At 43.8% G+C, this 27765-nt stretch overlaps 2 protein-coding genes across 3 annotated transcripts in view; both read right to left on the reverse strand.

Annotated features, from left to right (window-relative positions):
* Positions 1-27765, reverse strand: part of LOC115189573 (ankyrin-3) — a gene marked incomplete in the record, with an annotated part of 261846 nt that overhangs the window by 118772 nt on the left and 115309 nt on the right.
* Positions 20771-26975, reverse strand: LOC115189586 (microfibril-associated glycoprotein 4-like). Of its 2 annotated transcripts, none has more exons than XM_029748210.1 (6): positions 26866-26975; positions 26510-26579; positions 25273-25464; positions 24770-24866; positions 24448-24615; positions 20771-21376 (listed from the first exon to the last, which is right to left on the reverse strand). In XM_029748210.1, the coding sequence occupies exons 2-6, from the start codon at positions 26510-26512 to the stop codon at positions 21126-21128; spliced, it is 711 nt and encodes a 236-aa protein (XP_029604070.1). In that variant the 5' UTR covers positions 26513-26579; positions 26866-26975; the 3' UTR covers positions 20771-21125. The 2 variants fall into 2 exon arrangements, with proteins under 2 accessions (XP_029604070.1, XP_029604071.1); XM_029748211.1 differs by having other exon boundaries at positions 21126-21376; positions 26455-26579.

A 27765-nucleotide genomic window follows, 5' to 3' on the forward strand; every position in this document is an offset into this window, starting at 1 on the left:
CATGGTGTTCCACGTCTGATCTTCTATCTCCATGGTGTTCCACGTCTGTGTTCTATCTCCATGGTGTTCCACGTCTGATCTTCTATCTCCATGGTGTTCCACGTCTGACCTTCTATCTCCATGGTGTTCCACGTCTGATCTTCTATCTCCATGGTGTTCCACATCTGTGTTCTATATCCATGGTGTTCCACGTCTGATCTTCTATCTCCATGGTGTTCCACGTCTGTGTTCTATCTCCATGGTGTTCCACGTCTGATCATCTATCTCCATGGTGTTCCACGTCTGTGTTCTATCTCCATGGGTTCACATCCGTCTCTCGTGTTCTATCTCCATGGTGTTCCACGTCTGAGCTTCTATCTCCATGGTGTTCCACGTCTGTGTTCTATCTCCATGGTGTTCCACGTCTGATCTTCTATCTCCATGGTGGTCCACGTCTGTCTTCTATCTCCATGGTGTTCCACGTCTGATCTTCTATCTCCATGGTGTTCCACGTCTGTGTTCTATCTCCATGGTGTTCCACGTCTGATCTTCTATCTCCATGGTGTTCCACGTCTGACCTTCTATCTCCATGGTGTTCCACGTCTGACCTTCTATCTCCATGGTGTTCCACGTCTGATCTTCTATCTCCATGGTGTTCCACGTCTGATCTTCTATCTCCATGGTGTTCCACGTCTGATCTTCTATCTCCATGGTGTTCCACGTCTGACCTTCTATCTCCATGGTGTTCCACGTCTGATCTTCTATCTCCATGGTGTTCCACGTCTGATCTTCTATCTCCATGGTGTTCCACGTCTGTGTTCTATCTCCATGGTGTTCCACGTCTGATCTTCTATCTCCATGGTGTTCCACGTCTGTGTTCTATCTCCATGGTGTTCCACGTCTGATCTTCTATCTCCATGGTGTTCCACGTCTGTGTTCTATTTCCATGGTGTTCCACGTCTGATATTCTATCTCCATGGTGTTCCACGTCTGTGTTCTATCTCCATGGTGTTCCACGTCTGTGTTCTATCTCCATGGTGTTCCACGTCTGAGCTTCTATCTCCATGGTGTTCCACGTCTGTGTTCTATCTCCATGGTGGTCCACGTCTGATCTTCTATCTCCATGGTGTTCCACGTCTGATCTTCTATCTCCATGCTGTTCCACGTCTGTGTTCTATCTCCATGCTGTTCCACGTCTGTGTTCTATCTCCATGGTGTTCCACGTCTGTGTTCTATCTCCATGGTGTTCCACGTCTGTGTTCTATCTCCATGGTGTTCCACGTCTATGTTCTATCTCCATGGTGTTCCACATCTGTGTTCTATCTCCATGGTGTTCCACGTCTGATCTTCTATCTCCATGGTGTTCCATGTCTGATCTTCTATCTCCATGGTGTTCCACGTCTGTGTTCTATCTCCATGGTGTTCCACGTCTGATTTTCTATCTCCATGGTGTTCCACATCTGTGTTCTATCTCCATGGTGTTCCACGTCTGTGTTCTATCTCCATGGTGTTCCACGTCTGATCTTCTATCTCCATGGTGTTCCACGTCTGTGTTCTATCTCCACGGTGTTCCACGTCTGATCTTCTATCTCCATGGTGTTCCACGTCTGTGTTCTAACTTCATGGTGTTCCACGTCTGTGTTCTATCTCCATGGTGTTCCACGTCTGATCGTCTATCTCCATGGTGTTCCACGTCTGTGTTCTAACTTCATCGTATTCCACGTCTGATCTTCTATCTCCATGGTGTTCCACATCTGTGTTCTATCTCCATGGTGTTCCACGTCTGATCTTCTATCTCCATGGTGTTCCACGTCTGTGTTCTATCTCCACGGTGTTCCACGTCTGATCTTCTATCTCCATGGTGTTCCACGTCTGTGTTCTAACTTCATGGTGTTCCACGTCTGTGTTCTATCTCCATGGTGTTCCACGTCTGATCGTCTATCTCCATGGTGTTCCACGTCTGTGTTCTAACTTCATCGTATTCCACGTCTGATCTTCTATCTCCATGGTGTTCCACATCTGTGTTCTATCTCCATGGTGTTCCACGTCTGATCTTCTATCTCCATGGTGTTCCATGTCTGTGTTCTATCTCCATGGTGTCTCTACCATCTCTATCATCAGTAATGGGTCTCTACCATCAGTAATGGGTCTCTACCATCAGTAATGGGTCTCTACCATTAGTAATGGGTCTCTACCATCAGTAATGGGTCACTACCATCAGTAATGGGTCTCTACCATCAGTAATGGGTCACTACCATCATTAATGGCTCACTACCATCAGTAATGGGTCTCTACCATCAGTAATGGGTATCTACCATCAGTAATGGGTCTCTACCATCAGTAATAGGTCTCTACCATCAGTAATGGGTCACTACCATCAGTAATGGGTGTCTACCATCAGTAATGGGTCTCTACCATCTCTACCATCAGTAATGGGTCCCTACCATCAGTAATGGGTCTCTACCATCAGTAATGGGTCTCTACCATCTCCACCATCAGTAATGGGTCTCTACCATCAGTAATGGGTCTCTACCATCTCTACCATCAGTAATGGGTCTCTACTATCAGTAATGGGTCACTACCATCAGTAATGGGTCACTACCATCAGTAATGGGTCTCTACTATCAGTAATGGGTCACTACCATCAGTAATGGGTCCCTACTATCAGTAATGGGTCACTACCATCAGTAATGGGTCTCTACCATCAGTAATGGGTCTCTACCATCAGTAATGGGTCTCTACCATCAGTAATGGGTCTCTACTATCAGTAATGGGTCCCTACCATCAGTAATGGGTCTCTACCATCAGTAATGGGTCACTACCATCAGTAATGGGTCTCTACCATCAGTAATGGGTCCCTACCATCAGTAATGGGTCTCTACCATCAGTAATGGGTCACTACCATCAGTAATGGGTCTCTACCATCAGTAATGGGTCACTACCATCAGTAATGGGTCTCTACTATCAGTAATGGGTCACTACCATCAGTAATGGGTCTCTACCATCAGTAATGGGTCTCTACCATCTCTACCATCAGTAATGGGTCTCTACCATCAGTAATTGGTCTCTACCATCAGTAATGGGTGTCTACCATCAGTAATGGGTCACTACCATCAGTAATGGGTCTCTACCATCAGTAATGGGTCTCTACCATCAGTAATGGGTGTCTACCATCAGTAATGAGTCTCTACCATCAGTAATGGGTCTCTACCATCAGTAATGGGTCACTACCATCAGTAATGGGTCTCTACCATCAGTAATGGGTCACTACCATCAGTAATGGGTCTCTACCATCAGTAATGAGTCTCTACCATCAGTAGTGGGTCTCTACCATCAGTAATGGGTCCCTACCATCAGTAATGGGCCTCTACCATCAGTAATGGGTCTCTACCATCAGTCCAGGCCTCACTACCATCAGTAATGGGTCTCTACCATCTCTACCATCAGTAATGGGTCTCTACCATCAGCAATGAGTCTCTACCATCAGTAATGGGTCTCTACCATCAGTAATGGGTCTCTACCATCAGTAATGGGTCTCTACCATCTCTACCATCAGTAATGGGTCTCTACCATCAGTAATGGGTCACTACCATCAGTAATGGGTCTCTACCATCAGTAATGGGTCACTACCATCAGTAATGAGTCACTACCATCAGTAATGGGTCACTACCATCAGTAATGAGTCACTACCATCAGTAATGGGTCTCTACCATCAGTAATGGGTCTCTACCATCAGTAATGGGTCTCTACCATCAGTCCAGGGTCTCTACCATCAGTAATGGGTCTCTACCATCAGTAATGGGTCTCTACCATCAGTCCAGGGTCTCTACCATCAGTAATGGGTGTCTACCATCAGTAATGGGTCACTACCATCAGTAATGGGTCTCTACCATCAGTAATGAGTCTCTACCATCAGTAATGGGTCTCTACCATCAGTAATGGGTCTCTACCATCAGTAATGGGTCACTACCATCAGTAATGGGTCTCTACCATCAGTAATGGGTCACTACCATCAGTAATGGGTCTCTACCATCAGTAATGGGTCCCTACCATCAGTACTGGGTCCCTACCATCAGTAATTGGTCACTACCATCAGTAATGGGTCTCTACCATCAGTAATGGGTCTCTACCATCAGTAATGGGTCACTACCATCAGTAATGGGTCTCTACCATCAGTAATGGGTCTCTACCATCAGTAATGGGTCTCTACCATCAGTAATTGGTCACTACCATCAGTAATGGGCCCATACCATCAGTAATGGGTCACTACCATCAGTAATGGGTCACTACCATCAGTAATGGGTCTCTACCATCAGTAATGGGTCTCTACCATCAGTAATTGGTCACTACCATCAGTAATGGGCCCATACCATCAGTAATGGGTCACTACCATCAGTAATGGGTCTCTACCATCAGTAATGGGCCCATACCATCAGTAATGGGTCCCTACCATCAGTCCAGGGTCACTAGACCCCATGCCAGCAGGAGGCAGTGTAGCTGGCTTGGCTGAGGGACGCTGAGTGAGGGAGAGAATGAAGGAGACGAGGCCTCCAGTGTCAGAGTCGCCTCAGCAGGGTCGTCAACAAACCCAACGTTTTGGTTTCCAGGGGAATTGAAAGAGGGAGTCTGTAACGTGACTTCTGCTTTCGGACGTTAACAAGGTGACCCTCCTCCTCCACATTAACTCCCCAGCAGTGTTTCTTCTCATCCAGACCAGAATGTGCTCTGGTTTAATGTAGCAGTGTTTCTTCTCATCCAGACCAGAATGTGCTCTGGTTTAATGTAGTTTACACCTGCTACGTTAGGTTAGTGTCAGAGTGGTCACGGACAAATGCTGCTGATTGGATTGGTTTAGATATGAGTGGTCTGTGACTGTATTGGTTTAGATATGAGTGGTCTGTGGTGTTGACTGACTGTATTGGTTTAGATATGAGTGGTCTGTGGTGTTGACTGACTGTATTGGTTTAGATATGAGTGGTCTGTGACTATTGGTTTAGATATGAGTGGTCTGTGACTGGGAAACCTTACCCTAGTGCAGTATGGGAAACCTTACCCTAGTGCAGTATGGGCAACCTTACCCTAGTGCAGTATGGGAAACCTTACCCTAGTGCAGTATGGGAAACCTTACCCTAGTGCAGTATGGGAAACCTTACCCTAGTGCAGTATGGGAAACCTTACCCTAGAGCAGTATGGGAAACCTTACCCTAGTGCAGTATGGGAAACCTTACCCTAGTGCAGTATGGGAAACCTTACCCTAGTGCAGTATGGGAAACCTTACCCTAGAGCAGTATGGGAAACCTTACCCTAGTGCAGTATGGGCAACCTTACCCTAGTGCAGTATGGGAAACCTTACCCTAGTGCAGTATGGGAAACCTTACCCTAGTGCAGTATGGGAAACCTTACCCTAGAGCAGTATGGGAAACCTTACCCTAGTGCAGTATGGGAAACCTTACCCTAGTGCAGTATGGGAAACCTTACCCTAGTGCAGTATGGGAAACCTTACCCTAGTGCAGTATGGGAAACCTTACCCTAGAGCAGTATGGAAAACCTTACCCTAGTGCAGTATGGGAAACCTTAACGTAGTGCAGTATGGGAAACCTTACCCTAGTGCAGTATGGGAAACCTTACCCTAGTGCAGTATGGGAAACCTTACCCTAGTGCAGTATGGGAAACCTTACCCTAGTGCAGTATGTGGGACAGTGGGAACATTAATTTGTCTCTAACAACACATAATAAAGCAATGAATAAAAGTCCTATGATGACGGCCCATCACTGCCCATCACTGCCCATCACTGCCCATCACTGCCCATTACTGCCCATTACTGCCCATTACTACCCATTACTACCCATTACTACCCATTACTACCCATTACTGCCCATCACTGCCCATCACTGCCCATTACTGCCCATTACTACCCATTACTGCCCATTACTGCCCATTACTGCCCATTACTGCCCATTACTACCCATCACTGCCCATCACTGCCCATTACTGCCCATTACTGCCCATTACTACCCATTACTGCCCATTACTGCCCATCACTGCCCATCACTGCCCATTACTGCCCATTACTGCCCATCACTGCCCATTACTGCCCATTACTGCCCATTACTACCCATCACTGCCCATTACTACCCATTACTACCCATTACTACCCATTACTGCCCATTACTACCCATTACTACCCATTACTACCCATCACTGCCCATTACTACCCATTACTGCCCATTACTACCCATCCCTTATTTACCATCCTGTATTCACTTTACTTTAATAACATATTCCAGTTGTGTAAATGACTTGTTTTAATGTGAAGACTTTATTATTTCATTTCATAAAGTCATCATCTCATCTCTGCTCAGGCAGTAACCAGACAGCCATCTGAAGTCGTCTCTGTGATCCCCAACGAGCCAAGAACCCCTGCCTTGCCTAGCGGAAAGGGTATCCCATGATCCTTGGGTTGCCACAGCTGCCCACGCTGCAGAGCTGTCTGACCAAATCACTGTTTTAGTAGTTCTTCAAAGTAGATAAGGCATACTTTCAACACTTCTACTCTACCAGTCGAGTAGCGCTTCCTCACAAACTCTACTCCTCTCTGTCTCGTTTCCTCGCTGCGTTGTGTAGGCTACATTCCTCTCTCATGCCTTCTGTGTGTGGCGCTGGGAAGAATAGGTGCAACGGTTTCTGGCCATTGTAGTTAATTTTCCACGTTTCTGCGCTGAACTAGGTTGAATATTTGCCTTTTGAAAACTACAACTCCCTACAGCGTCCCACAGTTTGTTCTTGATTTGATGTCTCTTGTGCTCGATAGGATTTTTCTCCAGAGAAATGGCTCTATCTCTCCCCAACTCTCGCTCTCTCCCTCTCTCTCTCTCTCCCTCTCCTCTCTCTCTCTCTCGCTCTCTCTCTCCCTCTCTCTCTCTCTCGCTCTCTCGCTCTCTCGCTCTCTCGCTCTCTCTCTCGCTCTCTCGCTCTCTCTCTCTCTCTCTCTCTCTCTCTCTTCATCTCTCTCTCTCTCTCTCTTCATCTCTCTCTCTTCATCTCTCTCTCTTCATCTCTCTCTCTCTCTCTTCATCTCTTTCTCTCTCCCTCTCTCTCTCGCTCTCCCTCTCTCTCTCGCTCTCCCTCTCTCTCTCTCTCTCTCTCGTTCTCTCTCTCTCTATCAATATCAAATTCAATTCAAGGGGCTTTATTGGCATGGGAAACATATGTTAACATTGCCAAAGCATGTGAAATAGATAATAAACAAAAGTGAAATAAACAATACAAATGATCAGTAAACATTACACTCACAAAAGTTCCAAAAGAATAAAGACATTTCAAATGTCATATTATGTGCAAATAGTTAAAGTACAAAAGGCAAAATAAAGAAACATAAATATGGGTTGTATTTACAATGGTGTTTGTTCTTCACTGGTTGCCCTTTTCTTGTGACAACAGGTCACACATCTTGCTGCTGTGATGTCACTGGTATTTCACCTAGTAGATATGGGAGTTTATCAAAATTGGGTTTGATTTCTAAATCTTTGTGGGTCTGTGTAATCTGAGGGAAATATGTGTCTCTAATATGGTCATACATTTGGCAGGAGGTTAGGAAGTGCAGCTCAGTTTCCACCTCATTTTGTGGGCAGTGTGCACATAGCCTGTCTTCTCTTGAGAGCCAGGTCTGCCTACGGCGGCCTTTCTCAATAGCAAGGCTATGCTCACTGAGTCTGTACATAGTCAAAGCTTTCCTTAAGTTTGGGTCAGTCACAGTGGTCAGGTATTCTGCCACTGTGTCTCTCTCTGTTTAGGGCCAAATCGCATTCTAGTTTGCTCTGTTTTTTTGTTAATTCTTTCCAATGTGTCAAGTAATTATCTTTTTGTTTTCTCATGATGTGGTTGGGTCTAATTGTGTTTCTGTCCTGGGGCTCTGTGGGGTGTGTTTGTGAACAGAGCCCCAGGACCAGCTTGCTTAGGGGACTCTTCTCCAGGTTAATCTCTCTGTAGGTGATGGCTTTGTTATGGAAGGTTTGTGAACAGAGTCCCAGGACCAGCTTGCTGAGGGAACTCTTCTCCAGGTTAATCTCTCTGTAGGTGATGGCTTTGTTATGGAAGGTTTGTGAACAGAGTCCCAGGACCAGCTTGCTGAGGGAACTCTTCTCCAGGTTCATCTCTCTGTAGGTGATGGCTTTGTTATGGAAGGTTTGGGAATCGCTTCCTTTTAGGTGGTTGTAGAATTTAACAGCTCTTTTCTGGATTGTGATCATTAGCGGGTATCGGACTAATTCTGCTCTGCATTAATTGGTGTTTTACGTTGTACACTGAGGATATTTTTGCAGAATTCTGCATCCAGAGTCTCAATTTGCTGTTTGTCCCATTTTGTGAATTCTTGGTTGGTGAGCGGACCCCAGACCTCACAACCATGAAGGGCAATGGGTTCTATAACTGATTCAAGTATTTTTAGCCAGATCCTAATTGGTATGTTGAATTTTATGTTCCTTTTGATGGCATAGAAGGCCCTTCTTGTCTTGTCTCTCAGATCGTTCACAGCTTTGTGGAAGTTACCTGTGGCGCTGATGTTTAGGCCGAGGTATGTATCGTTTTTTTTGTGTGCTCTAGGGCAACGGTGTCTAGATGGAATTTGTATTTGTGGTCCTCTCTCTCTCTCTCTCTCTGTCTCTCTGTCTCTTTCTCTCTTGGTCCCACGCAGATCTTCAGTCTCCCTGCAGTCCCTTCAGAATGTACAGTTCCTCTTCATTACTGATCTATACTACAGTCCTGTCATCTCTCTACTGAGATACAATACTGTATCAGCCCATCTGATTAACTAGTAAACTAGTCCCTCCGTTAAGCATTCCCTTCTGTGTTCAAGCTGAGCTGAAGCCCTTTCTTTCTGACCAGTAGAGAGGTTTGGAGGTTAGACCATGCAGGGCTCTCTCTCTCTCTCTCTCTCTCTCTCTCTCTCTCTCTCTCTCTCTCAAACAGAAGGACTGAGTGGAGGAAGATACACTCTTAACACTATGACTGTCATGAATTATAGAACTGAACCCATCAGATGAGATGAGGAGAGAGGACAGAAGAGAGAAGGAGGAGGGAAGGAGAGGAGGAGAGAGAGGACAGAAGAGAGAAGGTGGATAAATGAGAGGAGGAGAGGAGAGGAAAGGAGAGGAGGGGAGGAAGGAGAGAGGAGGGCGAGGAGAGGAGGGGAGGAAGGAGAGAGGAGGGCGAGGAGAGGAGGGGAGGAAGGAGAGAGGAGGGCGAGGAGAGGAGGGGAGGAAGGAGAGAGGAGGGCGAGGAGAGGAGGGGAAGAAGGAGAGAGGAGGGCGAGGAGAGGAGGGGAGGAAGGAGAGAGGAGGGCGAGGAGAGGAGGGGAGGAAGGAGAGAGGAGGGCGAGGAGAGGAGGGGAAGAAGGAGAGAGGAGGACGAGGAGAGGAGGGGAGGAAGGAGAGAGGAGGGCGAGGAGAGGAGGGGAGGAAGGAGAGAGGAGGGCGAGGAGAGGAAAGGAGAGGAGGGGAGGAAGGAGAGATGAGGGCGAGGAAAGGAAAGGAGTGGACAGGAGGGGAGGGGAGGAGAGAGGAGGAGAGGAAGAGGAGCAGCCCCAACCTCACTGCTCCAGCACAACGCTCCACCATGCAGTGGAAACGAGGCTCTGTGATTGGTGCAGGGCCTGGCGGGGGGTAGAGAGGTATTCCACGCCCACGCACAGTAACACAGGGAGGGAGAGAGAGAAGAGGAAAGACGGGGGACAGAAGAGAGAAATGAGCTAGAGAAAGAGAGAGAGAGAGAGAGAGAAAGAGAGAGAGAGAGAGGAGTGTGCGGTAAACAAGGTGCTGGTATTTTAGGGGAAACTGAATGTGAAGTCGTTTATCCTGCTGCAGGGCTTGTCTCTTTACTGCATCAACACAGAGAGAATAGAACTAACTAGGACAGCTTCAGCATTTACATAGAGGGGTTGATTATGATCACACTGAATCACTATCAAACACACTGAGGGTTCTGGAACCTTCTTAATGGGTTGATTACACACTGTATCACTATCAAACACACTGAGGGTTCTGGAACCTTCTTAATGGGTTGATTACACACTGAATCACTATCAAACACACTGAAGGTTCTGGAACCTCAATGGGTTGATTACACACTGAATCACTATCAAACACAATGAGGGTTCTGGAACCTTCTTAATGGGTCGATTACACACTGAATCACTATCAAACACACTGAGGGTTCTGGGACCTTCTTAATGGGTCGATTACACACTGAATCACTATCAAACACACTGAGGGTTCTGGGACCTTCTAATGGGTCGATTACACACTGAATCACTATCAAACACACTGAGGGTTATGGGAACCTTCTTAATGGGTCGATTACACACTGAATCACTATCAAACACACTGAGGGTTCTGGGACCTTCTTAATGGGTCGATTACACACTGAATCACTATCAAACACACTGAGGGTTCTGGGACCTTTCTAATGGGTCGATTACACACTGAATCACTATCAAACACACTGAGGGTTCTGGGACCTTCTTCATGGGTCGATTACACACTGAATCACTATCAAACACACTGAGGGTTCTGGGACCTCCTCTTAATGGGTCGATTACACACTGAATCACTATCAAACACACTGAGGGTTCTGGGACCTTCTTAATGGGTCGATTACACACTGAATCACTATCAAACACACTGAGGGTTCTGGGACCTTCTTAATGGGTCGATTACACACTGAATCACTATCAAACACACTGAGGGTTCTGGAACCTTCTTAATGGGTCGATTACACACTGAATCACTATCAAACACAATGAGGGTTCTGGAACCTTCTTAATGGGTCGATTACACACTGAATCACTATCAAACACACTGAGGGTTCTGGAACCTTCTTAATGGGTCGATTACACACTGAATCACTATCAAACACACTGAGGGTTCTGGAACCTTCTTAATGGGTCGATTACACACTGAATCACTATCAAACACAATGAGGGTTCTGGAACCTTCTTAATGGGTCGATTACACACTGAATCACTATCAAACACAATGAGGGTTCTGGAACCTTCTTAATGGGTCGATTACACACTGAATCACTATCAAACACACTGAGGGTTCTGGAACCTTCTTAATGGGTCGATTACACACTGAATCACTATCAAACACACTGAGGGTTCTGGAACCTTCTTAATTGGTCGATTACACACTGAATCACTATCAAACACACTGAGGGTTCTGGAACCTTCTTAATGGGTCGATTACACACTGAATCACTATCAAACACACTGAGGGTTCTGGGACCTTCTTAATGGGTCGATTACACACTGAATCACTATCAAACGCACTGAGGGTTCTGGGACCTTCTTAATGGGTCGATTACACACTGAATCACTATCAAACGCACTGAGGGTTCTGGGACCTTCTTAATGGGTCGATTACACACTGAATCACTATCAAACGCACTGAGGGTTCTGGGACCTTCTTAATGGGTCGATTACACACTGAATCACTATCAAACACACTGAGGGTTCTGGGACCTTCTTAATGGGTCGATTACACACTGAATCACTATCAAACACACTGAGGGTTCTGGGACCTTCTTAATGGGTCGATTACACACTGAATCACTATCAAACACACTGAGGGTTCTGGGACCTTCTTAATGGGTCGATTACACACTGAGTCACTATCAAACACACTGAGGGTTCTGGAACCTTCTTAATGGGTCGATTACACACTGAGTCACTATCAAACACACTGAGGGTTCTGGAACCTTCTTAATGGGTCGATTACACACTGAATCACTATCAAACACACTGAGGGTTCTGGAACCTTAATGGGTCGATTACACACTGAATCACTATCAAACACACTGAGGGTTCTGGAACCTTCTTAATGGGTCGATTACACACTGAATCACTATCAAACACACTGAGGGTTCTGGAACCTTCTCAATGGGTCGATTACACACTGAATCACTATCAAACACAATGAGGGTTCTGGAACCTTCTTAATGGGTTGATTACTTAAGCAATAAGGCACAAGAGGCAGTGCTGCATCATGAATACAGTCACAGGTAAATGCCGTTCAGCCCGTCGCGATAGCGGAGGTAAAGGATGCCATTGCACTGCCTCGCGTGCCTTATTGATTTTATAAAACTTACATATATTCATTAAAACATTATTTTGATATGTCAATTCATACAATTTAATTCTTCCACCAATAGATATAGTCCAGACAAAAATCTGGTTGTTAGTTCTTTTGTTCATGTTGCTACAGACCCGACACAGTCGTTAATTCTTTTTGAGTTGTTGCTATGCAAAAGGAAGCCAGGTTGCCCGTGATACAAGTTAGTATGCGACGTCCATCCTTTCTGAGTATGTTGGAGGATGATGTGGATAATGGCCACTAGGGGTGACAGTTAGCGATGTTACTTTCAACTAGGTTTGGGTTTTGCTAGGTTATTGGGGATGGCAGATGGGCATAACCATCTGATTCCAAAGGTTGCAAGTTTGAATCCAGCATTAGAAGGCCAGCATCCCGGAGTCGCCTCTTCACTGTTGACGTTGAGACTGGTGTTTTGCGGGTAATATTTAATGAAGCTGTCAGTTGAGGACTTGTGAGGCGTCTGTTTCTCGAACTAGACACTCTCATGTACTTGTCCTTTTGCTCAGTTGTGCACCGGGGCCTCCCACTCCTCTTCCTATTCTGGTTAGAGCCAGTTTGCGCTGTTCTGTAAAGGGAGTAGTACACAGCGTTGTACCTGATCTTCAGTTTCTTGGCAATTTCTCGCATGGAATAGCCTTCATTTCTCAGAACAAGAATAGACTGACGAGTTTCAGAAGAAAGTACTTTGTTTCTGGCCATTTTGATCCTTAAATCGAACCCACAAATGCTGATGCTCCAGACACTCAACTAGTCTAAAGAAGGCCAGTATTATTGCTTATTTAATCAGAACAACAGTTTTCAGCTGTGCTAACATAATTGCAAAAGGGTTTTTCTAATGATCAATTAGCCTTTTAAAATGATAAACTTGGATTAGCTAACACAACGTGCCATTGGAACACAGGAGTGATGGTTGCTGATAATGGGCCTCTGTACGCCTATGTAGATATTCCATTAAAAATCTGCCATTTCCAGCTACAATAGTCATTTACAACATTAACAATGTCAACACTGTATTCTGATCAATTTTATGTTATTTCAATGGACAACATTTTTCATTTTCTTTCAAAAACAAGGACATTTCTAGGTGACCCCAAACTTTTGAACGGTAGTGTACTTGGAGAGCTCTAATTTCAAATCAAATCAAATTATTTGTCTCCACCCATTCAGCATCGTTCACGCCCTCTAAAGCTTTAGCCCCACCCATCTCTTTAAGGATTCACAGAGTGAGTAGTGTAGTAAACAACCAAAGATTTCAAGACCAAAAGTTTTTCCTTGGGTGTCTGAGCTGTGTGCTAGTCGTTTAGCCAGACAGCTCGGTGCATTCAACATGTCAATACCTCTCACAAATAAAAGTAGTTATGAAGTCAATCTCTCCTCCACTTTCAGCCAGGAGAGATTGACATGCATATTATTAATATTCGCTCTCTGTGTACATCCAAGGGCCTGCCGTGTTGCCCTGTTCTGAGCGAATTGCAATTGAACAGTAGTCCAGGTGAGACAAAACTAGAGCCTGTAGGACCTGCCTTGTTGATAGTGTTGTTAAGAAGGTAGAAACTAGAGCCTGTAGGACCTGCCTTGTTGATAGTGTTGTTAATAAGGTAGAAACTAGGGCCTGTAGGACCTGCCTTGTTGATAGTGTTGTTAATAAGGTAGAAACTAGGGCCTGTAGGACCTGCCTTGTTGATAGTGCTGTTAAGAAGGTAGAAACTAGGGCCTGTAGGACCTGCCTTGTTGATAGTGTTGTTAAGAAGGTAGAAACTAGGGCCTGTAGGACCTGCCTTGTTGATTGTGTTGTTAAGAAGGTAGAAACTAGGGCCTGTAGGACCTGCCTTGTTGATAGTGTTGTTAAGAAGGTAGAAACTAGGGCCTGTAGGACCTGCCTTGTTGATAGTGTTGTTAAGAAGGTAGAAACTAGAGCCTGTAGGACCTGCCTTGTTGATAGTGCTGTTAAAAAGGTAGAGTAACACTTTATTATAGACAGACTTCTGCAGTCATTTCAGTCGCTGTAGTAGCTGACATTTACAGTGTTGAGTCATCCACATACATAGACACAATGGCTTTACTCAAAGCCAGTGGCATGTCATTAGAAAATATTGAAAAAGTAAGGGGCCTAGACAGCTGCCCTGGGGAATTCCTGATTCTACCTGGATTATATTTGCGAGGCTTCCATTAAAGAACACCCTCTGTGTTCTGTTAGACAGGTAACTCTTTATCCACAATATAGCAGGGGGTGTAAAGCCATAACACATACGTTTTTCCAGCAGCAGACTATGATCGATAATGTCAGAAGCTGCACTGCACTAACAAAACAGCCCCCCACAATCTTTTTATCATCAATTTCTCTCAGCCAATCATCAGTCATTTGTGTAAGTGCTGTACTTGTTGAATGTCCTTCCCAATAAGCTGAAAGTCTGTTTCAGGAAACTAGGCGTGAGTCGCAAGTTAAAACTTCACAGGAGAGCCATTTAATAACAAAATGTTTAAATCAAAATGCATTTTTTTGGCAGGAATGCCTTCTGGAACATGTGAACTTTCTTGTGCCTTAATAACAAACATGTCTGCCATCTGTAAATACGAATAAAATGGATAAATTACAAGACTTATTGGTTAAGCCACAGAAAAAGCGAGCAACCTTTCCACTAGCCATGATTGTCTGAGATAATGAGTGGGCTGGACATGCCGAGAGAGGAGTTCGGATTGGTCTGCCATATAGAAGGCTTCTGTCTATTGGAGCTGGTCAGTCTGTTGGTAATCCTGTCGAACACGGCTTTTATGAAATGTATCGTGTAGTGGAGCTGCATGAGTGTTGCTCTCCACTTTCTGGAGGATCAAGTTTTGAAATCAGTGGAATTAGAGTCTGATAGGTAAGGAGATGGAGAAAACACCTGTCTCTGGATTACATCTTCAAACTCAGGGCAACCGTGGCATGGCGTCCGTAACAGGGATTATTGAACAGATTCATGCAGGGTAATAATGACATGATTTGGCACTATGTTCATTGTTGTTTAACTAGCTAACATTAGCTGGCTGGCTCGTTAGCTAATGTTAGGTGACGTGTGTGTGATCTTACACGTTGTTTAGCCAGCTAGGTTCATTGTTTACCTAGCTAGCTAACATTGAACCTGGTTGGTTAGTTCCCAGCATATTCATATGGTGTAGTAACGACATGATCTGGCACTATGTTCATTGTTGTTTAACTAGCTATTTTTAGCTGGCTGGCTTGTTAGCTAACGTTACGTGACGTTGTTTACCTAGCTAGCTAGCTACATGTCTTAAGCTAAAGTGTACAACACCCATTGAATATGGCCGGTGTCAGTAAACGTCTGTAAAAAGCGTAATGTAATTGTTGCCAGCAGAGCTGGTTAGGCTGTTTTCATGTTATCTAGAGGTAAACAAATCATCATCCAGAGCGTCAAGTGGGCGCTGCGAACGTTATATAAAATATCCCCATAGTCTAGTAAAGGCATAAATGGCATGTAAAGTGTGAAGTGCTAATATTTCCTTTAATGAAAACACTTAAAACAGAAAACAACCAAACCATTCCATCAGGTACTATAGACAAAACGGAAAACACTTACCCACAAAAACCCAGGAAGAAAAACCCCTACTTAAATATGATCTCCAATCAGAGGCAACGAGGATCAGCTGCCTCCAATTGGAGATCAACCCAAACAACCCCAACATAGAAATAGAAAAACTAGAACTTAGACATAGAAATAGAAAACATAGAAAACCCCAAAACACCCCCTGTCACACCGCTGACCTACTCTACTATAGAAAATGACATCTTACTAGGGTCAGGACGTGACACTACCATCATTCTCGGAATTACTTCATCTTACCCACAAACTCAATTCAACATGGTTGCACATTGTTGGCTGAAGTCATTACACAAATGTAATTATTCTAAAGTCACATAGATAATAAACTGACGGTGTTTCAATATGGAGATTAAAGTGATGTGTTTTTACCATGTCAAAAAAGACCTTTGGTTCTAAACATTCAACAAGAAACTGAGGGAGAATTCATCATTTTCATCATACAGTATCTGTGTTTATTTCAAGTGTTGGTGATCATAACAGACAGAGGGTTAGGGTAAGAGACAGACAGACAGACAGACAGACAGACAGACAGACAGACAGACAGACAGACAGACAGACAGTGGGTTAAGGTAAGAGACAGACAGAGGGTTAAGGTAAGAGACAGACAGACAGAGGGTTAAGGTAAGAGACAGACAGACAGAGGGTTAAGGTAAGAGACAGACAGACAGAGGGTTAAGGTAAGAGACAGACAGACAGAGGGTTAAGGTAAGAGACAGACAGACAGAGGGTTAAGGTAAGAGACAGACAGACAGAGGGTTAAGGTAAGAGACAGACAGACAGACAGTGTGTTAAGGTAAGAGACAGACAGAGTGTTAAGGTAAGAGACAGACAGACAGAGGGTTAAGGTAAGAGACAGAGGGTTAAGGTAAGAGACAGACAGACAGAGGGTTAAGGTAAGAGACAGACAGAGGGTTAAGGTAAGAGACAGACAGACAGAGGGTTAAGGTAAGAGACAGACAGACAGAGGGTTAAGGTATAGAGACAGACAGAGGGTTTAAGGTAAGAGACAGACAGACAGACAGAGGGTTAAGGTAAGAGACAGACAGACAGAGGGTTAAGGTAAGAGACAGACAGAGGGTTAAGGTAAGAGACAGACAGACAGAGGGTTAAGGTAAGAGACAGACAGACAGACAGAGGGTTAAGGTAAGAGACAGACAGACAGAGGGTTAAGGTAAGAGACAGACAGACAGAGGGTTAAGGTAAGAGACAGACAGACAGACAGAGGGTTAAGGTAAGAGACAGACAGAGGGTTAAGGTAAGAGACAGACAGAGGGTTAAGGTAAGAGACAGACAGACAGAGGGTTAAGGTAAGAGACAGACAGACAGACAGAGGGTTAAGGTAAGAGACAGACAGACAGAGGGGTATGAGACAGCACGGAGGTTAACGGTAAGAGACAGAGGGTTTAAGGTAAGAGACAGACAGAGGGTTAAGGTAAGAGACAGACAGAGGGTTAAGGTAAGAGACAGACAGAGGGTTAAGGTATGAGACAGACAGAGGGTTAAGGTAAGAGACAGACAGACAGAGGGTTAAGGTAAGAGACAGACAGACAGAGGGTTAAGGTAAGAGACAGACAGACAGAGGGTTAAGGTAAGAGACAGACAGACAGAGGGTTAAGGTAAGAGACAGACAGACAGACAGACAGTGTGTTAAGGTAAGAGACAGACAGAGTGTTAAGGTAAGAGACAGACAGACAGAGGGTTAAGGTAAGAGACAGACAGAGGGTTAAGGTAAGAGACAGACAGACAGAGGGTTAAGGTAAGAGACAGACAGACAGAGGGTTAAGGTAAGAGACAGACAGACAGAGGGTTAAGGTAGAGACGACAGACAGAGGGTTAGGTAAGAGACGACAGACAGAGGGTTAAGGTAAGAGACAGACAGACAGACAGTGTGTTAAGGTAAGAGACAGACAGAGTGTTAAGGTAAGAGACAGACAGACAGAGGGTTAAGGTAAGAGACAGAGGGTTAAGGTAAGAGACAGACAGACAGAGGGTTAAGGTAAGAGACAGACAGAGGGTTAAGGTAAGAGACAGACAGACAGAGGGTTAAGGTAAGAGACAGACAGACAGAGGGTTAAGGTAAGAGACAGACAGAGGGTTAAGGTAAGAGACAGACAGACAGACAGAGGGTTAAGGTAAGAGACAGACAGACAGAGGGTTAAGGTAAGAGACAGACAGAGGGTTAAGGTAAGAGACAGACAGACAGAGGGTTAAGGTAAGAGACAGACAGACAGACAGAGGGTTAAGGTAAGAGACAGACAGAGGGTTAAGGTAAGAGACAGACAGACAGAGGGTTAAGGTAAGAGACAGACAGACAGACAGAGGGTAAGGTAAGAGACAGACAGAGGGTTAAGGTAAGAGACAGACAGAGGGTTAAGGTAAGAGACAGACAGACAGACAGAGGGTTAAGGTAAGAGACAGACAGACAGACAGAGGGTTAAGGTAAGAGACAGACAGACAGAGGGTTAAGGTATGAGACAGACAGAGGGTTAAGGTAAGAGACAGAGGGTTAAGGTAAGAGACAGACAGAGGGTTAAGGTAAGAGACAGACAGAGTGTTAAGGTAAGAGACAGACAGACAGAGGGTTAAGGTATGAGACAGACAGAGGGTTAAGGTAAGAGACAGACAGACAGAGGGTTAAGGTAAGAGACAGACAGACAGAGGGTTAAGGTAAGAGACAGACAGACAGAGGGTTAAGGTAAGAGACAGACAGACAGAGGGTTAAGGTAAGAGACAGACAGACAGACAGTGTGTTAAGGTAAGAGACAGACAGAGTGTTAAGGTAAGAGACAGACAGACAGAGGGTTAAGGTAAGAGACAGAGGGTTAAGGTAAGAGACAGACAGACAGAGGGTTAAGGTAAGAGACAGACAGAGGGTTAAGGTAAGAGACAGACAGACAGAGGGTTAAGGTAAGAGACAGACAGACAGAGGGTTAAGGTAAGAGACAGACAGACAGAGGGTTAAGGTAAGAGACAGACAGACAGAGGGTTAAGGTAAGAGACAGACAGACAGACAGTGTGTTAAGGTAAGAGACAGACAGAGTGTTAAGGTAAGAGACAGACAGACAGAGGGTTAAGGTAAGAGACAGAGGGTTAAGGTAAGAGACAGACAGACAGAGGGTTAAGGTAAGAGACAGACAGAGGGTTAAGGTAAGAGACAGACAGACAGAGGGTTAAGGTAAGAGACAGACAGACAGAGGGTTAAGGTAAGAGACAGACAGAGGGTTAAGGTAAGAGACAGACAGACAGACAGAGGGTTAAGGTAAGAGACAGACAGACAGAGGGTTAAGGTAAGAGACAGACAGACAGAGGGTTAAGGTAAGAGACAGACAGAGGGTTAAGGTAAGAGACAGACAGACAGACAGAGGGTTAAGGTAAGAGACAGACAGAGGGTTAAGGTAAGAGACAGACAGACAGAGGGTTAAGGTAAGAGACAGACAGACAGACAGAGGGTTAAGGTAAGAGACAGACAGAGGGTTAAGGTAAGAGACAGACAGAGGGTTAAGGTAAGAGACAGACAGACAGAGGGTTAAGGTAAGAGACAGACAGACAGACAGAGGGTTAAGGTAAGAGACAGACAGACAGAGGGTTAAGGTATGAGACAGACAGAGGGTTAAGGTAAGAGACAGAGGGTTAAGGTAAGAGACAGACAGAGGGTTAAGGTAAGAGACAGACAGAGTGTTAAGGTAAGAGACAGACAGACAGAGGGTTAAGGTATGAGACAGACAGAGGGTTAAGGTAAGAGACAGACAGACAGAGGGTTAAGGTAAGAGACAGACAGACAGAGGGTTAAGGTAAGAGACAGACAGACAGAGGGTTAAGGTAAGAGACAGACAGACAGAGGGTTAAGGTAAGAGACAGACAGACAGACAGTGTGTTAAGGTAAGAGACAGACAGAGTGTTAAGGTAAGAGACAGACAGACAGAGGGTTAAGGTAAGAGACAGAGGGTTAAGGTAAGAGACAGACAGACAGAGGGTTAAGGTAAGAGACAGACAGAGGGTTAAGGTAAGAGACAGACAGACAGAGGGTTAAGGTAAGAGACAGACAGACAGAGGGGTTAAGGTAAGAGACAGACAGAGGGTTAAGGTAAGAGACAGACAGACAGACAGAGGGTTAAGGTAAGAGACAGACAGAGGGTTAAGGTAAGAGACAGACAGAGGGTTAAGGTAAGAGACAGACAGACAGAGGGTTAAGGTAAGAGACAGACAGACAGACAGAGGGTTAAGGTAAGAGACAGACAGAGGGTTAAGGTAAGAGACAGACAGACAGAGGGTTAAGGTAAGAGACAGACAGACAGACAGAGGGTTAAGGTAAGAGACAGACAGAGGGTTAAGGTAAGAGACAGACAGACAGACAGAGGGTTAAGGTAAGAGACAGACAGAGGGTTAAGGTAAGAGACAGACAGAGGGTTAAGGTAAGAGACAGACAGACAGAGGGTTAAGGTAAGAGACAGACAGACAGACAGAGGGTTAAGGTAAGAGACAGACAGACAGAGGGTTAAGGTATGAGACAGACAGAGGGTTAAGGTAAGAGACAGAGGGTTAAGGTAAGAGACAGACAGAGGGTTAAGGTAAGAGACAGACAGAGTGTTAAGGTAAGAGACAGACAGACAGAGGGTTAAGGTATGAGACAGACAGAGGGTTAAGGTAAGAGACAGACAGACAGAGGGTTAAGGTAAGAGACAGACAGACAGAGGGTTAAGGTAAGAGACAGACAGACAGAGGGTTAAGGTAAGAGACAGACAGACAGAGGGTTAAGGCAAGAGACAGACAGACAGAGGGTTAAGGTAAGAGACAGACAGAGGGTTAAGGTAAGAGACAGACAGACAGAGGGTTAAGGTAAGAGACAGACAGACAGAGGGTTAAGGTAAGAGACAGACAGACAGAGGGTTAAGGTAAGAGACAGACAGAGGGTTAAGGTAAGAGACAGACAGACAGAGTGTTAAGGTAAGAGACAGACAGAGGGTTAGGGTAAGAGACAGACAGACAGAGGGTTAAGGTAAGAGACAGACAGAGGGTTAGGGTAAGAGACAGACAGACAGAGGGTTAAGGTAAGAGACAGACAGAGGGTTAGGGTAAGAGACAGACAGACAGAGGGTTAAGGTAAGAGACAGACAGACAGAGTGTTAAGGTAAGAGACAGAGATCATTAAATGATGGGTCAGAGTCATATAATCCCCACTGCAGTCAGGGTTCTGTTGCTATGGCAACACTGCACTTCAGAGTAGATCTGAGACTTTCTGTATCCTGTTGCACCTTCTAATCTCTGAAGACTCAAACACAAACCCTACCCCCCCTCCCTTATACATGGAATAGGTGCATTGGCTGGAAATGTTTATATGGCAATAATTGTTATTGAAAAATCCGATTTTACAATTGTGTTAGAAATGATTGACTTCTATGCCGTGGCTGGTCTGATCTTCATGGTGATGGCTTTCAGGGAGTATGTAAAGTCTTTCCATGTTTTCCAGTTGATGCCAATACCATAGGCAGACTCGCCCCATGCGTATATCCCATTGGGGTTAGCAAAATGGCATTCGTTGTGCCAGAATCCTCCGTAGTACACCTGGGCACAGTTGGCAGCGTAAGGGTCCTGGTCTTTATCTAAGGTTGTAAATTTCTGACCATTGTGATAAACCAGAGAATCTCCTGAGGAAAAGAACAGAGGAGATAAATAAGGACTCTAGGTAACCTAATGATAGTACTTCCACCAGCTTGCAGCCTTTTTAGCATTCTAGTACAGTTAAATAGTTAACACACACACATGGACGCAGCGGTCTAAGGCACTGCATCTCAGTGCAAGAGGCGTCACTACAGTCCCTGGTTCAAATCCAGGCTGTATCACATCCGGCCGTGATTGAGAGTCCCATAGGGCGGCTCACAATTGTCCCAGCATCGTCTGGGTTTGGCCGGTGTAGGCCGTCATTTTAAATATGAATTTGTTCTTAACTGACTTGCCTAGTTAAATAAAGGTTACACACACACACCACACTGACCAAAAAGTTATTTTGTTGGCATTTACGTATGTCCCCATTACCAGAAAAATTTGATCACAACCTATTTCTTTCAGTTACTTGCTGTGTTATTTCATTGTTCATTTGTTCAGTCGCTTCATTCTCAACCAGGATTTCTATGGAACGCCGTTTGGGTCTTTGTGTGTCATTAAATATACTATTTAATGTTGACACGTCAATTAAGCTTGTTGACCAATCAGGACCTGAATATGAACTGCGCGTCTCATAATAATTTAACGTGTTCATACATTTTTTACATAGTTTATATACATTGATTACACTATCACTCGTATTTCATATCTCACAACGATTCATCAATGCGTCTGCTATGATGCTGGTAAAGTTGTCTCACACACCTACTGTGCTGGTCATTAACAAAAAGCTAGCTAGCTGATGGATGCAAACAATGTTCTTCCCCAAAAACACAGCAGAACGACATCTGGGTGTCATCATCTAAAATAACCCTAATTTATAAGACAGTTCTTAGTTGATTAATGGAGGACCCATCTATGTGAAGCTAGCCACAATAAGGATTAGCCACAATAGTGCACTTTGCGGTTAGCCTTCAAAATAAAAGTATGTCATAATTATACTATTTGTATTCATTTGCATCACTGTCAATGACATACTTTTATTTTGAAGGCAAACCGCAAATTCCACTATTGTGCCTAATCCTTATGGTGGCTAGCTTCACAACACATAACCCTGTGTGGTCGAGCCTCACTAGCCAGATGAAGCTAGCTAGCTGCTTATAACGTTAGCTTTGGCCAACAGGGTTAAGTAGCTGGCTAGCTATTTATTTCCATGAACTGAAGTTCCATTTCAATAGGCGAACAAGTAGCTATCTAGCTAATAGTTACTCACAAGGATTCCTAAATCATTGCTAAGAATAATGAAAATGACTGCAGTTTCTACTGGTCATTGTTTTTAGGCTGGTTGTATTGGTGCCAGCTAAGTGCCAAGCTAAAGCTAGCTACCCCAGAAGTTGCGGTCGACCAATGATGGCTTTATTACCAACGCAGTATTGAAAACACATCATGGCCGATGTTTGCTTGTTTGCAGACTTTTTTGTACAGCTTTGACAGTGCAACTGTATCTTTTTTGACACGCAAAGACCCAAACGGCGTTCCATAGTATGTATGTCGTGAAGCTAATAGCAGTGACGCTATTACTGTGTAACTCTGGTAGGGCAACATCTGAAAAATAGCGTCTACATGGTAGTGTGTACTGGTGCTTGACCAGTCGGCAAAAGCCAACATCACCCACAACAGAAAACAGTTGATTGTCAAGGGCAATGAATTCCATTATCTTGGCTTTAATGGATTTTGCCTTTGAGTTGTATCACTGAATGTTCTTACTCTTTCAAATGACTGCTGGACTTGTTGTCTGCTCGATCCACACAGCAGACATTGTGGGCTAGGTTAGGAATGCTGTGTTGCACGTGTAGAGTAACATTTTACGTGGCGTCATTTCGTCATGTACCTACGTTATATATGTTTGCATGTCAGCTATGACATCAGTTTTGCCCATCAGCGTTAAACTAGACAACGGCCAATACCGATGTTGGCATTTTTAGCTAATATTGGCCGATTCCGATATGTTCACCGATATATCGTGCATCCCTAGTATGAACCCTTGTTGACAGATTTTCTTGGACTATTTTCCTTGGAATTTTCTCTGGTACTATATTCTGGTGCTATACTCTGGTACTACAGTATATTCTGGTACTATATTCTGGTATTACAGTATATTCCTATGCTATATTATTGGACTATATTCTGGTACTACAGTATATTCTGGTACTATATTCTGGTACTACAGTATATTCCTATGGTATATTATTGGACTATATTCTGATACTACAGTATATTATTGGACTATATTCTGGTACTACAGTATATTATTGGACTATATTCTGGTACTACAGTATATTCTGGTACTATATTCTGGTACTACAGTATATTCTGGTACTATATTCTGGTACTACAGTATATTATTGGACTATATTCTGGTACTACAGTATATTATTGGACTATATTCTGGTACTACAGTATATTCTGGTACTACAGTATATTATTGGACTATATTCTGGTACTACAGTATATTATTGGACTATATTCTGGTACTACAGTATATTCTGGTACTATATTCTGGTACTACAGTATATTCCTATGCTATATTATTGGACTATATTCTGGTACTACAGTATATTATTGGACTATATTCTGGTACTACAGTATATTATTGGACTATATTCTGGTTCTACAGTATATTCTGGTACTACAGTATATTCTGGTACTATATTCTGGTACTACAGTATATTATTGGACTATATTCTGGTACTACAGTATATTCTGGTACTATTTTCTGGTACTACAGTATATTATTGGACTATATTATGGTACTACAGTATATTCTGGTACTATATTCTGGTACTACAGTATATTATTGGACTATATTCTGGTACTACAGTATATTCTGGTACTACAGTATATTATTGGACTATATGCTGGTACTACAGTATATTATTGGACTATATTCTGGTACTACAGTATATTCTGGTACTATATTCTGGTACTACAGTATATTATTGGACTATATTCTGGTACTACAGTATATTCTGGTACTATATTCTGGTACTACAGTATATTATTGGACTATATTCTGGTACTACAGTATATTCTGGTACTATAAATTGTCACCCACCTGCTCCTCCATCTTTGAATGAGCCCAGTGTTAGCAGGTATCCTTCAGCCTCTGGTCCAACGGAGAAGGAAGAGTACTGAGCATAGACCTTATTCCCCTCAAAGTCCTCCATGTCCACCCTCAGCTCATAGGTTCCTTTCATAGTCAGGAGATGCATTGTCTCCAGCCCTGGAGAATGAGATCAACATAGCAGTTCACTGTGTTGTCTGAATACAATGACAAATGGCCTTGAATGAACTAGGACAAACCGGATGAAGTCATTTGTAGAACAAGGTTCTAGGAGGAGAACGTTCTGTTGGCTAGAAGTTAAACCAGTTCTTACCCAGCCAGTACTCTCCAGCTGCGCTCCCAAAACCACTCTTGTACTGATCCCACTTCCTGTAGAAGTTCACTGATCCATCCTGTCGGCTCTGAATCAGCTGATTTAGAGAGAGATTGTTTAATTTACAGATTAAGAGAGATTGTTTAATTGACAGATTAAGAGAGAGAGATTGTTTAATTGACATATTAAGAGAGAGAGATTGTTTAATTGACATATTAAGAGAAAGAGAGATTGTTTCATTGACAGATTAAGAGAGAGATATTGTTTAATTTACAGATTAAGAGAGAGAGATTGTTTAATTTACAGATTAAGATAGAGAGAGATTATTTAATTGACCGATTAAGAGCGATATGTTGTTAAATTGACAGATTAAGAGAGAGAGAGATTGTTTGATAAACAGATTAAGAGAGAGAGATTGTTTGATAAACAGATTAGGAGAGAGAGAGACAGTTCATGGTAAATTAGTCTTTTCGTGTATTTCAATACCACAAATTGAAACTGACCGTCCACTTTCTTCGATATGCACTTTCCAACCCCATGTCACAGAACACCTGGACAGGTGAGGTAGGTCCTGCAGGGTAGATGGTGTAGACCCCATTTTGTCCAGAACCTGATCTATAGACCTCATCACAGTCCACTGGATGCAGGGAGGACTGCACCATCACGGGGACCAGTAGAACCAGCAGCAAGATGGACTGCAGCACAGGGTAGATGGATATAGCAGTTTTAATGCAAAAACGGTCTATCGTTGGTTCATTTGTATTTATTATGGATCCCCTTTAGCTGCTGCAAAAGCAGCAGTTACTCTTCCTGGGGTCCAGCAAAATTAAGGCAGTTTATACCATTTTAAAAACATTACAATACATTCACAGATTTCACAACACACAGTGTGTCCTCAGGCCCCTACACCACCACTACCACGTATAGTGCATATGTTATCGTGTGTGTGTGTGTCTGTGTGTGTGTGTGTGTGTGTGTGTGTCTGTGTCTGTGTCTGTGTGTGTCTGTGTCTGTGTCTGTGTCTGTGTCTGTGTCTGTGTCTGTGTCTGTGTCTGTGTGTGTGTGTGTGTGTGTGTGTGTGTGTGTGTGTGTGTGTATGTGCCAATGTTTGTGTTACTTCACAGTCCCCACTGTTCCATAAGGTGTTTTTTTATCTGTTTTTTTTAATCAAATTTGGATACTGCTTTAAAGTAGAAGAGTAAAGATGTGATCAATACATGTTGATGATTTCATTCCTGTGCTGTTTGTAACAACCCTGGTAGGTTGACTGATAACCTGAACCAGGTTGCAGCCACTGGTTACAGTTTGAAGCTTTTTCCTGAGTGGGCAGGTTGATGAAAGCCAGTCAATATTTAAATCACCCAGAAAATATACCTCTCTGTTGATATCACATACATTATCAAGCATTTCACACATATTATCCAGATAGTGACTGTTAGCACTTGGTGGTCTATAGCAGCTTCCCACCAGAATGGGCTTTAGATGAGGCAGATGAACCTGTAGCCATATTACTTCAACAGTATTTAACATGAGATCCAGATAGTGACTGTTAGCACTTGGTGGTCTATAGCAGCTTCCCACCAGAATGGGCTTTTCATTAGAGACACGCGTCCCATATTCACGTTAGTATCTCTGAATGTGGTTTTCTGATCATTCTAATAATGGTGTTGTTTATTACTACCTACCATCGTTGTTGGGATAGATGTCTGTTTGCCTTTGAAGGAAACTTCAGATACCTACCATCGTTGTTGTGATAAGATGTCTGTTTGCCTTTGAAGGAAACTTCAGAATAGTATGTTGAATGGACGTCCTGTTAGAGAAGGGAGCTCAGTTACTGCAGTAGTGTTCAGGTCACCAGCTGAAATACTAACATGTACCCAGCCACTCTGTCTCACTATGACAATTTACATTTTACTGTGTTAACAAACACGATTCTAGTTAGGTCCTTTGATGACTGAACAGATCGGACAATGTTACATTAGGCACCAGGAAAACCTTCCTAATTGTTTTATTTGAAATGATTTGTAATCGATGTGTTCATGAAAGAGAATAGTAGGTGTTCAGTTAAGAATAGTGAGAGACATGCGTGAGCTCACCTGTATCAGTGACAGATGTCAGTGTCTCCACGAGCTGTTTGTCCCCACTAAGATGCAAACCTCTTTTATAGAGGCGGCCCAGAGTGTGTTGCAACACTCAGTACTTTCTCTGGTCCAAACCTCTTTATAAACAGAACCAGAGTGTGTTGCAACACTCAGTACTTTCTCTGGTCCAAACCTCTTTTATAGAGGCGGCCCAGAGTGTGTTGCAACACTCAGTACTTTCTCTGTGTTTTTCCTAAGCGCCGGACGCCGGCCAAACAGCCGGTAACATACTTATTTTCAGCCGGCTTCTTTTTCCACTTAAAAAATGAACTGCTACTTTTCATTTAAAAGTTTTAATTCGCAGAATACTCAATCGAGACCCCGCCTGCTAGAATGAACGATGTGCATCTTCTAGTGATCTGTTGATAGGACAGGCTGATGATCTGTTGACAGGACAGGCCCACGATCTATTGATAGGACAGGCCCATGATCTGTTGATAGGACAGGCCCATGATCTGTTGATAGGACAGGCCCATGATCTGTTGATAGGACAGGCTGATGATCTGTTGATAGGACAGGCCCATGATCTGTTGATAGGACAGGCCCATGATCTGTTGATAGGACAGGCCCATGATCTGTTGATAGGACAGGCCCATGATCTGTTGATAGGACAGGCCCATGATCTATTGATAGGACAGGCTGATGATCTATTGATAGGACAGGCCCATGTCAGTCACAATGTGAGCGATGACAGGGAACACTGCTGGTTTGGTGTGATGTGTGGGCGCTGTGATGGCTTGCAGTTGAATTTCTTTACATGGAGGAGGATGGTCCAAACCTCTTTATAAACAGAACCAGAGACATGTTGCAACACTCAGTACTTTCTCTGGTCCAAACCTCTTTATAAACAGAACC

This window comes from Salmo trutta, unplaced genomic scaffold (assembly GCF_901001165.1).
Source record: "Salmo trutta unplaced genomic scaffold, fSalTru1.1, whole genome shotgun sequence".
Classification (NCBI taxonomy): Eukaryota; Metazoa; Chordata; class Actinopteri; order Salmoniformes; family Salmonidae; genus Salmo; species Salmo trutta.